The sequence below is a fragment of the Tachysurus fulvidraco genome, chromosome 16, assembly GCF_022655615.1.
Source record: "Tachysurus fulvidraco isolate hzauxx_2018 chromosome 16, HZAU_PFXX_2.0, whole genome shotgun sequence".
In the NCBI taxonomy this organism is placed as follows: Eukaryota; Metazoa; Chordata; class Actinopteri; order Siluriformes; family Bagridae; genus Tachysurus; species Tachysurus fulvidraco.
The window spans coordinates 21,705,989-21,724,550 of NC_062533.1; the positions used below are offsets into that span (position 1 = coordinate 21,705,989).

Here is an 18,562-nt window from a genome sequence, read left to right on the forward strand (position 1 = left end):
AGCTCTATAACAGTCTCAGGTCATAATCACATTGAGACCCAGTAGTACATGGAAACTGCACACACTGTCTGTTATGGATGGGGGGGTGCAGGGGTGATGTTTTGTGATGAACTGTGTGTGTGTGTGTGTGTGTGTGTGAGTGAATGTAACAGCAGGGGTGATGTTTTGTGATGAACTGTGTGTGTGTGTGTGTGTCATGACAAAGCAAACAGAATTATTTTTTTTAAAAAGAGCAGATGATGAATGCTGCCTCTCAAATCACACACACTGAAACGTTCAGGTGAACAGTGCACACTATAATGACACTATAATAAGGTATATAAGGTATGTGGTTTGGGACACTATATAATACACAGGTATGTGGTTTGGGACACTATATAATACACAGGTATGTGGTTTGGGACACTATAATACACAGGTATGTGGTTTGGGACACTATAATACACAGGTATGTGGTTTGGGACACTATATAATACACAGGTATGTGGTTTGGGACACTATATAATACACAGGTATGTGGTTTGGGACACTATAATACACAGGTATGTGGTTTGGGACACTATATAATACACAGGTATGTGGTTTGGGACACTATATAATACACAGGTATGTGGTTTGGGACACTATATAATACACAGGTATGTGGTTTGGGACACTATATAATACACAGGTATGTGGTTTGGGACACTATATAATACACAGGTATGTGGTTTGGGACACTATATAATACACAGGTATGTGGTTTGGGACACTATATAATACACAGGTATGTGGTTTGGGACACTATATAATACACAGGTATGTGGTTTGGGACACTATATAATACACAGGTATGTGGTTTGGGACGCGACCACAATGGTCCCTACATTCTTGAATTTGACTGATGCAAACTCAAAGCCCTGGTGTGAAGTTAATATATAACTGTAATGAGTCTGTTCACAGATATGAGCATTTCTAAGGGGTATTTTAAGTGTGTGTGTGTGTGTGTGTGTGTGTGTGTATGCATTACACACTTTATCGCCAGCATCAGTGTAATGATGCTTTTCCATCACAGAGGTCGTGTATACTGCTGGTTGGAGACTCATCGCCCGGTGGTCGCCCTGCCAGGGATTGATCTTCATGGTCATCAGTGTCTCATGGGGTTGTTGTGTATGAAGCCCCCCGGAGACTGTCATGTCTTCTTCTGTCCCAATGTTGTGTCAGTCAGCTGTATGGTCTGGTCTTTATCAGCAGGTCTGAGCTGAACTCGGAGTTTATGATGACCCATTAGTTCCTCAGGAGCTCTCGGCTGCACTGTTATAAACTGTCGTAGAAAGGACATTATTTACATTTACACAATATGCATCAGAACAAAATTAGACAGGTGCATAAATTTGGGCACCCCAACAGAAAAATCACCAATATTTAGTAGAGCCTCCTTTAGCAGAAATAACAGCCTCTAGATGCTTCCTATAGCCTGTAATGAGTGTCTGGGTTCTGGATGAAGGTATTTTGGACCATTCCTCCTTATAGAACATCTCCAGGTCAGTTAGGTTCTGTTCTGATGCATATTGCACATTTTCTGTTTACCCAATAAACCTCATGTCACTACTGAAATATTACTTTAGTGTCCTTCAGTTATTTAATGAAATTGCTGATAAAACTCCCAAATATTTATACATGAAAATCATGGAGATTGTCATGGGTGCCTAAACTTTTGCATACAACTGTATTTATTTTCTCTCTCTTCTGTGTCCATACTTGTGTAAAGACTTCTGCTTTGACACAACGGGAATCGTTAAAACGCTATACAAATAAATGGAAGTGAATTAAAACTCACACTGATGCTGTACAGATGAAACAAATCCTGGTCAAGTCACAAGAGAACATGACTATAGTTTCACTGGACCAGCAGGTGGGGCTGTTGTGCTGTTCACACTTATGGGCTTGTGGAGCCTTCGTAAGGGAGCTTTACTTTAAATACCTCCAAGTAAAAGTTTGGGCTTTCGTGATGCCTGTGTGTTAGAATTCTGATGATAAAGGCTTTAAAGCTTTGACCTGCATGAAGAGCTGCATAATCACTGTATAAAGTCTAATACAGAGGAAGTTCACGTGTGTGTGTGAACGTGTGTGTGCGTGTGTGTGTGTGTGGTCAGTGTGTCACTGCTGGTGACCGTACACTCAGAAGTGTTCGACAGGATGGAGACATTTATCCACTGAAGCTGATGTGACCACGATGGTGTGTGAATCGCTTCTGATCTTCAGCTTGGAATCTCATTACATCTTCACAGCATTAACCAAGATGAGGTGAAAAAGTTTCCACTCAAGTGAAAGTGATGATTTTAGTGTTTCTGTGGTAAGAATACCTGCAGCTCCATGCTCAAGCTTCACATGGTGAGCTGTTTGTCCTCTTACAGTCTTCACTCAGGGACAATCGGACTGGAGACAGGTGTGTGAGGGCCAGGTGACTGGGATTGGACTAAATGAAGGGAAGTGCATGATTTTTGCATTAGACTAATTATAATGTACACATGAGCATGTAACTACAGCTCTACATGGGAAGCTTCAGTAATTGAACTCCCCTAATGGGGCTAAGCAGAAGTAATGCTGAGTTATACATGCTAACTGATCTACTAGCACAGGGATGATGCGAATAGTGCACACTAAATGAAGTGTGTGTGTGTGTGTGTGTGTGTGTGTGTGTGTGTGTGTGTCATGTCATGTACAGAATAAATCTGTGTGTTAACTCTGTGCTTGATATCCCTCACAGTCAGCAGACACAGATTCTGATTGGCTGTTGAGAGAATTATTGACGCCCTGTAAAAGATGTTCATGTTGCTGTGTGTTACTTATTGTGAACATGGTCATGTTTACTGTTCATCACCTGTTGAACATTGTGGGCGTGGCCAATGTTTAATATTACTTCCTGACCTGTAAACAGCTACAACAGTCCAGATGATCACATGTGGTGCTTTTCCCTGGATCAGCAGGGATGGAGCTGACAGGCAGTTTGGGCATCCAATCATTATGTCTTTATAACATTTATCATAAAATACTGCTTTAATTACAAAAACTAATAATAGCAGATGGGTAGCAATCTAGGCTAACTGTAGAATTTGCTAAGTACCGAGAATCGACTAGCAGTAAGTTAAGCTAACATGAAGCTGACTGTGTGTGTGTGTGTGTGTGTGTGTGTGGTGTTTTGTCTGAGCCTTTGAGGGCGTGTGAATAAACACACATGCCTTTGAATGAATTAAAAATAATCACCGGGTCTAATGTGAAATCTTACTGCAATGGGTTTTATGTAAAGGTGGTGTGTGTGAGTCAGGGTGTAGGTGGTGTGTGTGAGTCAGGGTGTAGTGTGTGAGTAAAAAAAGATTTCCAGATCATTCTTTTGTACTTTCTTGTTTCTTTACTGTTAATAAAAAGTTAATAATGAAAAGAAATGAAGCTTTTGGTGCTTTGTTCTGTCTGCAGCCTCCGTTACAGCACTGAGACGCTGATTGGCTGATCACATCATGAGCAGGTGTGTTTGTGTGTTGGAGATGTGATGAAACAGCGCCATCTGTCGGGATTACGGTGGCACTGCAGGAAGCATTTAAGGTGGAACAAAAATGATAAAAGGCGCATTAGATCATAAGCACATTTATATCGCCATAATGAATATCAATAACTCTGTTATTAATGAATTACTCCCTGTGTGTGCGCGCGCGCGTGTGTGTGTGTTGTAGCTGTGTGTTGAGGCGGCGCCCTTTACTGCAGGGTGGGACAGCGACACACACACACACACACACACACACACACACACACAGCACCGCTGTGGAACGCCGATCAGACACACATCAGTGGTGTGTGAGACGAGGATCTAAGGTAAGTCTTTGCAATAATCTAGTTAATAAGCTTTAATTTTAGCTTGTGTGTGTGTGTGTGTGTGTGTGTGTGTGTGTGTGTGTGTGTGTGTGTGTGTGTGTTAGAATGAAGCATCTTCGTTCTTTACGTGAACCTGATGATGATGATGAAGCGATCCAGGACGCGGTGTATCAAAGGTGTAAAAACCGGAAGTCACAGCGCGTTAACGGACTAAACCTTTAATTGTGATTAAAAAATGAACAGAGACACTGTGTGTGTGTGTGTGTGTGTGTGTGTGTGTGTGTGTGTGTGTGTGTGTGTGTGTGTGTTATTCAGTCTGAGCATCTGCAGGCCTTCTTGATCCTCATAATTCTGTGCGCGCGCGTGAATAAACGCTTGAAAACACATGACATAAACATTAGTATGTAGTTTATAGATATTACATTATTAACAGTTTACATGCTTTACGGTGGATGTGGAGAAAATCCATCACCAATCCATAACACCGACAAATCCGGACATGCTGACGTCATTGGGGTAGAATTAATCTGTTTTAATGTTGAGAAATAAAAGATTTAGGATTTAGTTTACACACACACACACACACACACACACACACGTTAATCTGAACTTGATAACAATCATTCCATGTGTGTTCCAGTGAACAGCCAACACACACGTTAGATGAGTGGAAATTCTCATCATAACGTTATTAGAAAAATATCTGTAGTCATACATTCTGATTCAGTGTCAGCTAAATGTAAATAATATATTTATTAAGAATAAAAAAAATCTGTTTCTTTAAAAGTATTACAAAATGATTATTTTAATATGAATATGAATTATACTATTAATATGATTATTAATAATATTTACTTAATAATTACTAATAATAATTCTTAAATCTACCAACAGATTAAACTTACAGCTTTAATGAAGTCTTTCTTCTTCTCGGAGATTCTCTAACATACAACAGGTCAAGGAATGAAAATGAACTGAAGTCCTGGAATGAACAGAGTAGTAATGATTACAGCTCACAGCTTTACAGAATGCAGTTAGAGAAGTGTTAGCTCAGTGGTGAATGTGGTGGGCTACTGATCACAAGCTGTACCTGCTGGGTTACAGGAGCAGGAAGCAGGAGGAAGTTAGTAAGCGTCCACTGTCTGATGTCCTTCACACTATCTTCAGTCTTATTAAACTGGTGACTCTGACTGAGCTGAAGCATACAGCTGTGTGTCACCAACATAACGGTGGAAGCTAATACAATGTTTACGAATAATTGCATCAAGGGGTAGAATATATAGGGAGAAAAGCAATGGGCCTAAAACAGAACCTTGTGGAACACCAAACATTACCTTAGTTTGTTTAGAGTCGTCACCATTTAGATCTACAAACTGATATCGATCTGTCTCACAAGACCTGATCCAGGAGAGAGCTGTCGCTTTAACACCAACATGTTCTAGTCTATAAAGTAAAATAACATGGTCAATGGTGTCAAAAGCTGCACTAAGATCCAGTAACACCAGTAAAGAGACACAACCCTGATCTGAGACCAGTAACAGGACATTTACCACTTTAACCAGCGCTGTCTCTGTGCTGTGATGAGGACTAAATCCTGACTGATACATTACATAAATATTATTTCTAACGTAAGTGCTGTGTATGACTTTTTTAGGATCTTGACGAGGTCATCTTATGTAATGAGGGGTTTTAATTTTGCTAATCTGCTCATTTTCATGGCGACATGACTCTACCTCACTAACCTTACTTGACTCTACCTCACTAACCTTACTTGACTCTACCTCACTAACCTTACTTATGTATCTCACAGTAACAAGCGAATACTCTCAGACCAAAACTACTGTCACTATTTGGTCTTCTCTTGTTTCCCAGAATGCTCAGCAGCTGGTGGGTGAATTAAAGATGAGTGTGACATCATGGTTTTTGGTGAGCAGCTCCGGCACTCGTCACCGATTGCCGCGGGAGATGATCTTCGTAGGTCGTGAGGACTGTGAGCTTATGCTGCAGGTGAGATGTCATAAAATACACACAAACAGACGCAAATCTGTGACTAACAGAACATCTGTTCATTTATCTCTCTGAAACTGTCCAGTTTTTGGATCAGCTGTATTGATATCATCTATAACATATTAATAATGTCTGTCTGTCTGTCTGTCTCTCTCCCTGTCTCACCCTTCCTGTCTCACTCTCTCAGTCCCGCAGTGTTGATAAACAGCATGCTGTGATTAACTACAATGCTGCTACTGATGAGCACTTGGTGAAAGATCTGGGCAGTTTAAATGGGGTAAAGTTAATCTCTCCACTTAGCTTGTAACATTGTTTGATTCTTTGTTAAATTACAGGATCCCATGATAAGTGCACTGTCACATGCAGTAACTGAAGTTGTCTCTCAAACACCAAAGTCTTTATAAAGAGTACTCATCTGCACTGTATGCCCAAAAGTATGTGGACACCTGACCTTTATATGTGGACACCTCTATAATGTTTGACATCCCATTCCAAAACCACAGGCCTTTGTTGCAGCAACATCTCTCACCTTCTGGGAAGGCTTTCTACAACATATTGGAGTGTGTTTTGGGGAACTTTTGTCCATTCAGTCAAAATAGCATTTGTGAGGCTAGACAGTGCTGTTGGACAGGGAAGCCAGCCCTGTGCTGCCTGCATATCAATCTCCCCAAACCTTGTCTTTATGGATCCTGCTGTGGGGACACTGCAGATGCTGAAACAGAAAAGGGCCTTCCCCAAACTTGTGTAAAATGTCTTTGTGTACTGTATCAGTAACGTTCATCTTCACTTTAAAATAAGGGGCCTGGGCAGTGGTGACTGCTGGGGATAATAGAACGAAAACTGAATATTGACAGGTTGAATATTAAAATATTAAGGTGAAGCAGTACGTCATGTTATGATGTCTGCTTCTTCTTATTATTATTATAATAATTGTTATAAATAATATTAATTGTAATCAGCAGCAGCGACTGACATTCAGGTAATGAGAGATCTCATATTTAACAGTCCTAGTGATCAAAGGTCAGGGTGACTCTAATTTTATGTTAATAAGGTTACTAAAACATTTTTTCTGATTTAATTAGTTAACAATAATCAATAATGGCAGGTTAAGAGGCTAAGAAGGGAAATGAATAAAAATATGTTTTTAGCATAGATTTAAACTTAAACAGACGGAGCATTTTGATGTCTGAATCCACAAGTAAGGAGCAGCTACTGCAAATGCTCCATCACCTTTAAGGTGAGACGTGTAAGACACCTTGTTTAGGAGACCTATGGAGCCATAGTGCTGAGTAAGCATGAACTAGGTCTATAATGTAAGAAGGTGCCTTTCCCATTATTTTCTTTGAAAACAATTAAAATAACCTTGAACTGAATTCTAACATTAATTGGCAGCCAGTGAAGAGAGGCCAAATGGTTGTGTTCTGTAGACGAGCTATTGAGGATCGAGGAAGAACGATATATTAGGAATTTCAATAGTCCAGAATCGGTCTGGAAATTATTCGTAACTGGTAATAACTGTCCTTGACAAAAAGCTGATTTGTTTGTCAGAACAGTGTATGTCATTCTGTTACACTGTGGAGCTTCTGTCACTAAAACAAATCCCTTACATATGGCTTTACGTATGGAGCGAGATTTTATTACTGGTCAAGTGGCATCTTTTCTTGGAGGGATGCATAATAATCACCTCAGGTTTATCTTTGTTAAGCTGTAGAATATTGTTTGCCATCCAGCTTTTAATATCTTTGAACCAGTCCAAGAGGGCCTGTAGTGTGGCTCCAGATTTTTAAGGCAGGGTAATGCTGAAAGTTCTAGATTTCTTTATAATATTTCCAACTGGGAGCTTGGTTGAAAATAGAATAGATTAGGTTGATAAGTAGTGAAAAGTGGAACCCACAGGGACACCACACGTGACAGGTGGAAGAAGAAGAAAACTGACCTATAGCCAAAGTCCTGGATTTAAGATACAAATGAAACCAATCAGGAGCAGTGTGTTTGATGCCAATGCAGTGTTTGAGGCATGAGAGAAGGATACTGAGATCTATTGTATCATAAGCAGTGGGAAGATCTAATACAATCAAAAATCCATTGACACCAGAGTCTACAGCAGTTAACTGATCATCCATTACCTTTAACAGAGCTGTTTCAATACTATGGTGACTTTTAACTGAATGGGGTCTGAAACAACAACAATTGTGACTGATTTTCTCCATTATTTCTTAAATAAATGACAGTTTGGAAGTGGGATTTTAGTTAATGAGGGAATTTATCTCAAGTAGGGGCTGGTCACCCTGCTTAAGGAATTCAGGAACAATGCCAGTGGCTAAAGAGGTAGTTATAATTACAGCGATATGAGGACCTGTTGTATCAAAAGCAGCTATAACGAGATCAGAGGGAACATCATCATGAGGTGAAATTGTAGGCTTCATCAGGATTACCCTGTCCCTCAGCTCGGAAAAATATACTGCATTAAAATGATTTAAAGTTAATGTAGTGAGCGGATAGTCAGGCATAGTGACAGGCTGAGAGAGAGAGAAAGAGGAGGATCATTAACTTGAGTATTCCTTGATGGTTCAACCTTACATAAGGTATTGGGATTAATGATTAAATGTATAGTGCTAAACAGAATTGTAAGGGAGTGACAGTGTTTACAACATTTTGACAAGTCTGCCTAAAGAGTGAGTGGAGTCGTCTAGCCAAGGTTGGGATCTAACTTACGGGTGTCTGTATTTAAGAGGTGTCACAGACTCTACAATGGTTGAGCACGAAGAACTGAAAAATGAAATGAATTCATCAGGACTTGAGAACTCATCGTTGGAAATTGATGTGTCGGCCTTTCCTTGATAGCTATCGATAAAATTGTTAGCAGAATTAATGTAGTGAAGATAATGGCGTAGGGTTGGGTTAGACCCAGGGTTAGGGTTAGGGTTAGGCCTAGGGTTAGACCCAGGGTTAGGGTTAGGGTTGGGGTCAGGGTTAGAGTTAGGGTAGGGTTAGGGTTAGGGTTGGGGGTAGGGTTTTTTCTTTTTAGGGTTAGGGTTGGGGGTAGGGTTAGGGTTGGGGGTAGGGTTTTTTCTTTTTAGGGTTAGGGTTGGGGGTAGGGTTAGACAAAAACAGCACTGACCAGTGTAAATACTGTAAGTTCAAACAATACTGTGTATGCAGAAATACTGGAAAGAACACAGTATTATAGCAGCAGTTACATGAGGTAATTGTGCAAAACTGCAATCAGTTGAAATGTGAGACAGCAAAGAGCATACAGTGCATGTGTGTGTTGTGCTCAGTACAGTTCAGTTATTAAGGAGCCTGATGGCTTGTGGAAAGATATGTGGGGAGATGTGTTCATATCTCCTGGTTATAGTTAGGACTCTAGCTGCTGTGTTCTGGACTAACTGGAGCTTGTTTCTGCTCCTACTGGAACATCCAGACAGTAAAGTATTACAATAATCCAACCTAGAGGTAACAAATACATGACCTAATGTTTCTGCATCATGTAATGACATCATATTTCTGATCTTAGTCATATTACTAAGATAAAGAAGGTTAACATTGTGGTATTATTTATGTGAGCTTCAGATGAGAGACTGGTATCAATAATCACACCGAGGTCTTTTACTGCTGCACATGATGTAATAGAAAGACCACCCAGAGTTACTCTGTAATCAGAAAGCTTACTTCTGACTGTCTGTGGTCCTGGTACAAGATCTTCTGTGTGTCAGAGTTAAACAGGAGGAAGTTAGTAAGTGTCCACTGTCTGATGTCCTTCACAAATAGATGTTTACAAATAGAAAAGCAATGGGCCTAAAACAGAACCCTGCAGAACACCGAGCATTCAGTCTTATTAAACTGGTGACTCTGACTGAGCTGAAGCATACAGCTGTGTGTCATCAACATAACGGTGGAAGCTAATGCAATGTTTACGAATAATTGCATCAAGTGGTAGAATATATAGGGAGAAAAGCAATGGGCCTAAAACAGAACCTTGTGGAACACCGAACATTACCTTAGTTTGTTTAGAGTCGTCACCATTTAGATCTATGAACCGATATCGATCTGTCACATAAGATCTGATCCAGGAGAGAGCTGTCGCTTTAACACCAACATGTTCTAGTCTATCAAGTAAAATAACATGGTCAATGGTATCACAAGCTGCACTAAGATCCAGTAACACCAGTAAAGAGACACAACCCTGATCTGAGACCAGTAACAGGACATTTACCACTTTAACCAGCGCTGTCTCTGTGCTATGATGAGGCCTAAACCCTGACTGATACATTACATGTATATTATTCCTATGTAGGTCTGAACATAACTTGGGTCGCGGTCAGTGAAAATAAGTCAGTCTCTAATACTGATCAAAAACAGAATTATTATTAAAAGCATTATCTAGCAAATTGTTTAATATTAAACGATATTAGACTGAAGTGTGACCCCCATCATGGGTGGGTCCGATTACATTTTGTTTAACCTCTACTGTATCTAAGATGGAAGCATCAGATTTTCTCAGAGGAGCTTCTAACTTATCAAAATGAATATTAAAGTCTCCAACAATTACTGCTTTCACAGAGAAGTTCAGAATATGGTCCAGGAGGTCTGTAAATAACAATTAGAGGAACTGATTCAGTAGACTTATTTTTTTTTTTGTGGCTACATATATGTTAGTATGAAGAACTTCTAATGAGTTAAACATGTGTCTAGATTGTTGTTTGACATCAAGTTTATCATCATGAATAACTGCGACACCTCCTCCCCTGCCTGTTCGGTGTGGCTGATGTATATAACTATAACCGGGTGGACAAGCTTAGTTTTATGTGACAAACTCGTTTGGTTTGATCCATGTTTCAGTAAACTTCTGATCAGTAATCATTTAATCAGAGCTTTAGATGCAGGCATTGTTATATTTAACAGTCCTAGCTTCAGATCAAAGGTGCTGGCTGTACATTCACTATGATGTAATTTTATGCTAATAAGGTTACTAAAACAAATTTTCTGAGAGTTTAGAGATTTTTATTTGACTTGGGAAACTGACACAGTCTCTATATTGTGAACCCTGAGTGACAACTCGATGCAGCTAGCATACGGTGGGATTAGCCTGCTTGTCTGCTCCCTGGCCCTGGCTCCAGATTGTTACAGATTAACTTGACCTGTTCATACACTTTGAGCTTTGCTGCAAGAAATGAGAGCAGCGCCTTCTTGAGTGGGATGGACACCATCCTGTCCTAACAGGCCAGCCTTGCCCTTAAAAGTGCTCCAATTACCTATGAAGCCCACATTGTTTTCAGAGCACCACCTGGACATTCAGCAGTTAGGCGACCATAACCTGCTGTAAGCTACATTGCCACGCCTCATTGGGATGGGGCCGGAGCACACTACAGCATTGGACATTGCCTTCGCTAATTCACACACCTCTACAAATTTACTCTCTGTAATTTCTGACTGATGAAGGTGTATATTGTTAGCTCCTTTGTGGAAAACTACCTTCGAGTACCTATGCTTGCCTAAGACCATAAGATTACCTGTAATGTCCGGTGCCCTGGCTCCTGGAATACACATAACCAGTGCTGCTGGAGCACCTAAAAACATGCCTTAAGATAGAGTCACCTATAATCAGAGCTTTTTTCCCTTTTCTGCAGTCCAGGTGGTTCATCGTGGTGTGGAGAAGATGAGCAATGGCGTCCTCAGTAGAGTGGTTATGGTGGTACTGCATTGGATCCAGTGTGTCTGGTAGTGATGCAGTGATGAAGTCTCTGACCAGTCTTTCGAAGAACTTCATCACTACTGAGGTCAGGGCTACAGGGCAGTAATTGTTGAGGCAGGCAGGCTGGAGTTTCTTCGGGACAGGAACAATGGTGGACTGTTTGAAGCATGAGGGGACAACAGACTGTTCCACCTGTGCTAGCTGGTCAGCGCAGGCTTTCAGAACAAGACCTGTGATGGCATCTGGCCCTGCTGCCTTCCTGGTATTCACTCACCTGAACGCCCTCGTTACGTCATGCTCTGAGATGGTGAACGTGTTTACATCTCCAGCTCTCTCAGCGTGCATAGTGTTTGTGCCGTTAGCGTCGCTAGCGTGGTTAGCTGCATCCTTGATGTGAGCATAAAAGATGTTTAGCTCGTCAGCCAGAGAAGTGTCCACATTCCCCATTCTAGAAGCTTGTGTTCTATAGTCCGTGATGTTCCTTAATCCCAGCCACAGGCTCCTAGAGCCACCATGTTGGAACTGTGACTCTAGTTTCCTCCCATAGCACCACTTTGCTTCCTTCACCGCTCTGCGCACACTGTAAGATGCAGCCTTGTACTCATCCATGTTCCTGGTGGTGAGCCCCGTGTTGTAGGCATCGGAGTGGGATCTCAGAGCATCGTGGATGGTTTTATCCACCCATGGCTTCTGGTTGGGAAATGTTTTGATGGTGGTTTTCTGCACCGTATCATCCGCTAGTCTCCCAATGAATCCCACAACCGCTTCCGTAAGCATGTTGACGTCATCCGAGCTGAACATGTCCCAGTGTGTGTCATGTAATGTGTCCTGCAGATCGGCCACCATTTAGTCAGAATTTTAATGCTCCACGGCTTACGGGTCGAGGAGGTGAAGTAGCAGTTATTTTTAAAGAACACTTAAACTGTCGTCGTCTGTCTGCTTACTCCTATTCCAGCTTCAAACTCAGTATTTTTGAACTAAGCTGGAGTTATTCGGTGTTGTGCGCTGTTGTCTATCGCCCACCCAAATATAACAAAGACTTTATTAAGGAGTTTTCAGATTTCTTGGCTGAAATTATGCCAAAATATGATCGGGTCTTAATTATTGGGGTTTTTAACATCCATGTGTGTTGTCCTGTCAAACCCTTGGCTAAAGCCTTTCTTAATTTGGTGGAGTCTTTTCACTTAACTCAGCTTGTGGCTAGTCCCACACATGTTTGTGGTCATATCTTATTGGTTTTATCATATCGCTTGCCAATTGGTAATGTTGAAGTCGGTGATGCTGTTTTCTCTGATCATGTACCTGTTTTCTTTGAGGTATGTATTACCTGTGATCCTAAAGTGACTGCTCCAACCATAGAACAATTAATTCTTCAACCATTCAATCATTCTCAGAGGCTTTTAATGCTATTGACGACGACTATTCAAGGTCTTCATACGGCCTTAACACCGATGATCTGACTTCTTTGTTCTCTTCAACTTGTCTTAATATTGGCTGCATATAATACAGTTGACCATAATATCTTGATTTCATGGCTCGAACAACGTGTTGGTGTTAAGGGTACTGCTCTGCAATGGTTTAAATCCTATTTGGCTGAAAGAACTTTCTCGGTTCATCTTGGAGACTATGTCTCCTCACCTGCTATACTCACATGTGGGGTCCCCCAGGGCTCCATTTTGGGGCCTATTCTGTTCTCCCTGTATATGCTCCCTTTGGGGCATATTTTTAGGAAATTTGGTATTTCTTTTCATTGTTATGCAGATGACCTGCAAATTTATCTGCCCTTGAAACACAAAGATACCTGCTTTCTAGTGCCCCGAAGAAATTAAGACCTGGATGGCACTAAATTTCCTTAATTTTAATGAAAAGAAAACAGAAGTCGTCTTGTTTATGCCAGGGGGAACCTGTGAGTCAGTAGACCTAAACCTCCGTGAGCTGAATCCTTATGTGAAGCCCTTTGTAAAAAATTAGGTGTTATTGTGATTTTAAACTGGAGAAACAGATTAATTTAGTAGTTAAATCATGTTTCTTCCAACTGAGACAACTCACCAAGGTGAACCCTTTCCTGTCCTCTAAGGACTTTCAGAGAGTTGTGCATATTTTTATCTCAAGTCGCCTTGATTACTGTAACAGCCTTTATTTAGGTATAAATCAGGCCTCTCTCTCTCCAGACTGCAAATGGTCCAGAATGTGGCAGCTCGCCTACTGACAGGCACGAAAGTGGGAACATATCACTCCCATTCTCATGTCTCTTCACTGGCTTCCTCTCCATTATAGGATTCATTTTAAAATATTGGTGCTTGTTTTTAAATCTCTTAATGGTCAGCGGCATGTTACTTATCGGATTTGATTAATCTTGTACTAGTGCTGCACGATTAATCATATCACAATCACAATAGCGATATCAAGCCTGTGCGATTATATGATGCAAAATGCTGCGATTTTATGAAATAAATGGGCTGTCATGTGTGGACATGACATTCCATTCTCTCTGAAAGCTGTTTGCCTATTTCATCCACTACACCGCTATCCACTACACCGCTATCCGCTACAACGCTAAACTAGTGAGTTTCAGTTTAGGCAGTGGCACGTGTGGCGCGTATGGTCATGTGACTTTTTCCGGTGTGCAGCGCGGAACGGGTGAAGATGGATGCCGTGCAGACGGACACTGAACTGGTGGACAGAAAAAATTTTACCTCTGTTATATGTAGTGTTAATTTCGTCAGACGAGACGCAATGTGTACAACAAACAGGTCTCATACGCCTTTTTGTATACCTAATTGTGTTGCTTCCACTAAAGAACATAGTGCGCTCCGTCTCTACGGTTAGAACCCTGTGTGTCCATGACAACGCTCTGTTTTACATGGCAACGGTGTGTTATAGTTAGCAGTGGTCTGTTATCAAGAAATAAAATAGTGTGTGTGTAGAAAGAATTCGTCCACACGCCGCTCAAAAAATTTTTAATAAATTAAAAAAAAAAAAACCCTGAGCCCAAGTCCAAGTCTTTTTGTGTTAAATGATATTTCCTGTCGCTGCGCTTTTATTGTACATGACAGCTGATGTCCCGATGTTCGGTCTTTACATTAGGATTAAAAGCAGTATCAGTAAAGTAACACGTGATGTGCATCAAGTCCGAGTGTGTGTACTGTTTAAAGTCCGAGTGTGTGTACTGTTTAAAGTCCGAGTGTGTGTACTGTTTAAAGTCCGAGTGTGTGTACTGTTTAAAGTCCGAGTGTGTGTACTGTTTAAAGTCCGAGTGTGTGTACTGTTTAAAGTCCGAGTGTGTGTGTGTACTGTTTAAAGTCCGAGTGTGTGTACTGTTTAAAGTCCGAGTGTGTGTACTGTTTAAAGTCCGAGTGTGTGTACTGTTTAAAGTCCGAGTGTGTGTACTGTTTAAAGTCCGAGTGTGTGTACTGTTTAAAGTCCGAGTGTGTGTACTGTTTAAAGTCCGAGTGTGTGTACTGTTTAAAGTCCGAGTGTGTGTACTGTTTAAAGTCCGAGTGTGTGTACTGTTTAAACGTGTTCTCAACTTCTCACTGATACTTTTGTGATTCGGAGTTTTGACAAGTTTTATAGCCTTGATATTGTTTCTTATTCAAAAGTGGTGACAGAAAAACTCTTTACCCCCCAACCTGAAACCTCTTCCCCTGTCACAATCACATCATAATCAACATTAATAATTAGGCTTAAAAGCTAATGTATATGTAAGTAATCAAGTTTAATAATTACATGTAATAATGCTCCAAATATCATCTATAATGGTGTGTGTGATACCATGTATAACTTGTATTAAGTTGTTAATTTACTCTATATATAAATATAATATACATAAATAATACTGTACACCTACAGTTTTGATCTTAGGCTTTTCATTATTCAGCATTAATGTGTTATTTTATTTTAATTTGAAAACGTTTTGCATGTTTGTTGTCGTTGCTAGTTTGAGTTTAGAAATACAAATTTCAGCATTATCACTAATCTGCGTGTGCATTTTCCTTCAGAACCAAGCAAGCTGACTCATGATACCATTTGTTTATTATATCGCAATCGCAATATTGACCTCAATAATCACAATATGACATTTTCCCTAAATCGTGCAGCCCTAGTCTGTTCGCTCCCTCACGAGCACTAAGGTCTGCTGCCCATTTGCTCTTAGCTGTTCCAAGAGTGAAACTGAAGAGCAGGGGACCGAGCCTTTGCTGGTGCGGCCCCAAAGCTCTGGAACAGTTTGCCTCTCTATATTAGACATATTAGATATTCTTTTATTGTTTTATTGTGTCTTGAGTATTTTTCTTATATTTGTGTGTTTGTATTAATAAACCATGTGTACTTTCTGTATGTACAGCACTTTGATATACACTTGTTATTTTAAAAAAAGTGCTTTATAAATAAACTTGACTTGACTTGACTAGACTAGTCAGTCCAGCACTCGACTGCCCTCTGAACCGGAGCTTGCTGTTTCAGCCTTTGTTTGTAAACCGGCATGAGGAAGATGGCGGCATGGTCCGATTTCCCAAATGATTGTGCCTTCTAGCTGATCTTGAATGGTGTGTAGCAGTGGTCCAGTGTCCTTTCGCCCCTGGTGGGGCAGGTGATGTGCTGCTGAAAGGTCGGTTGAGGTTGGCACTGTTGTGAGTCTCCCACCACAATGAGCGCAGCGTCCCGATGCTGTGTTTGGTGTAGCGTTAGTGTTTGCTGTGTCCGCTTGAGGTGGAATATAAATGGCACTGACTGACCGAGCTGAATCCCTGAGGTTGATAGAAGGGTTGACATTTGATGATCAGTAGTTCTAGATTTGGTGTGCAAGAGCGTGGAAGAGGAACAATGCTTACGCTGTTGCACCAGTGGTTGTTCACCATCAGACACACTCCACCTCCCCTTGACTTCCCCGACTCCAGTGTTCTGTCCATGTGGTAAACTGAGAAAAACTCGGCCGGCTGGATGGTGTGGCCCAGTACCGCTGGGTTCAGCCATGTCTCGGTGAAGCAGAGAAGGTTGCAGTCCTGAATGTCCCTCTGGAACTTGGCCATTGCCCTGAGGTCATCGAGCATGTTTTCCAGAGACTGGACGTTGGCTAACAGTATACTAGGTAAGAGAGCGCGGTGTGTGCGTGCCCTCAGCCTGTTACTGACGCCGGCTCATTTCTCTCACGGACGCTGGTGCTCCTCAGGATCTCGCTCGGCCAGGATGGGTCTGGGTTTAAAAATGGCAAAGTGTTAGTGGATTGTACACTGAGTGGCTCTGTCATATCTAATGATGACCATCTTGTGTAAATAATCCGGTATCAATGTAAATAAATATATAAAATATACAAAAAAAGGCAAAGTGTAACTGGAGCTGTCGCGACCGCAGCCGACCTCAATGGCTCCATCTTGCCGGCGCAGACGCCATCTTGCTGGAGCAGTTCTACCGACCAAGTACTAATTCTACTGACTGTGTGTCTATGGAGACATGGCCAGGCGTTTGATTGCCATGTTTTCAGTGGGTGTGTTTGAAACACTAGGGATGTGGTAGCCTAGTGGTTAAGGCGTTGGATTACTGATTGTAAGGTCATGAGTTCAAATTGCAAGCTGCCACTGCTGGGCCCATGAGCCCATAACCCTCAATTGCACAGTTGTATAAATTGAAGATTTACCAGAACTGGTAAAGGAGTGTCCACTTACGTTTGGCTATAAAGCGTATATACAGTATCTCACAGAAGTAAGATAGTACGAGATTCCCTCACATTTTGTAAATATTTTATTATATCTTTTCATGTGACAACACTGAAGTAATGACACTTTTCTACAATGTAAAGTGAGTGTACAGCTTGTATAACAGTGTAAATTTGCTGTCCCCTCAAAATAACTCCATTAATGTCTAAATCATTGGCCACAAAAGGGAGAAAACCCCTAGTGCTCCCTTTCCACCAGAAAGAACCGGGTGCTGGTTTTGAGCTAGTGCTGGTGCTGGTTCGAAGTTATACAGCATTATACAGCAACGTTAGCGCATCAGCGGCAAACACAAACACAACATTAATGATGGCGGATGTTGCTTTACTGTTAATGTTCATGTATTTGTGAACCTACATTGGCATCAAAACGCAGCAAATCCAGATTTAAAATGATTTAAAAATGGCTATAACGACGTTCTCTTTTGTCTTGTTGGTAACAGTAACCCCGCCCCAGCCCCTGACGCAAGTGTCTAAGCATCTAACCCTAACCCCAATCCCGCCCCCAGCCCCTGACGCAAGCGTCTAAGCATCTAACCCTAACCCTAACCCCGCCCCCAGCCCCTGACGCAAGCGTCTAAGCATCTAACCCTAACCCTAACCCCGCCCCCAGCCCCTGACGCAAGCGTCTAAGCATCTAACCCTAACCCAAGTCTAGACCCACAATGTTTTGGTGCTACTTAAGAACCACTTTTCCTGGTTCAGAGATGGTGCTTTGGGTATCAAAAAAGAAAGATTGCTCTGGCTCTGAACCAGCACTCAAACTGCCTTGGTGGAAAATGGGCCCAATTAGCCATTTTCTCTCCCTGGTGTAATGTGACTCGTCAGTGTTACAAGGTCTCAGGTGTGAACGTGGAGCAGGTTTAACAGGACAGGCCTCGCCATGGTCGACCAAAGAAATTAAAAAAAAAAAATTTGTTTTTTGAAAAAAGAGTGCATGTGGTCAGGGACGTGGTAGCATAGTGTTTAAGGTGTTGGATCACCAATCAGAAGGTTGTGAGTTCAGTTTCCACTTCCACCAGGCTGCCACTGCTGGGCCTCTGACCTTAACCCACAATTGCTCAGTTGTATAAAAAAATGAGAGTTGCTCTGGATAAGGGTGGCTGCCAAATGTTGGAAATATAATGTAAATGTCAGCGTCATATCCAAAAGGTTGTGTTTTGGAAATAGATGTATAAATGCTGCCAGCATTGCTGCGGAGGTTGAAGGGGTGGGGGGTCAGCCTGTCAGTGCTCAGACTATACACCACGCACTGCATCAAACTGGTCTGCATGGCTGTCGTCTCAGAAGGAAGTGCAAAA

The 18,562-nt window shown here is 41.5% G+C and overlaps 1 protein-coding gene and 1 long non-coding RNA gene across 3 annotated transcripts in view; one reads left to right on the forward strand and one right to left on the reverse strand.

Moving 5' to 3' along the window:
* cep170bb (centrosomal protein 170Bb) overlaps positions 1–18,562 on the forward strand; it is a 38,728-nt gene that overhangs the window by 161 nt on the left and 20,005 nt on the right. Inside the window, exons 2-5 of one of the 2 annotated variants that reach the window (XM_027140211.2) lie at positions 3,457–3,582; positions 3,711–3,849; positions 5,722–5,856; positions 6,044–6,133. In XM_027140211.2, the coding sequence (XP_026996012.2) occupies positions 3,530–3,582; positions 3,711–3,849; positions 5,722–5,856; positions 6,044–6,133 (417 nt within the window). In that variant the 5' untranslated portion in view covers positions 3,457–3,529. Of the gene's footprint in view, positions 1–3,456; positions 3,583–3,710; positions 3,850–5,721; positions 5,857–6,043; positions 6,134–18,562 lie in introns of those variants that run through there. The other variant, XM_047801856.1, reaches the window with a different exon arrangement.
* On the reverse strand, positions 3,436–4,905 carry LOC125139050. Its single transcript, XR_007138162.1, has 3 exons — positions 4,755–4,905; positions 4,288–4,376; positions 3,436–3,564 (listed from the first exon to the last, which is right to left on the reverse strand). It is a non-coding gene; the product is annotated as an uncharacterized LOC125139050 (long non-coding RNA).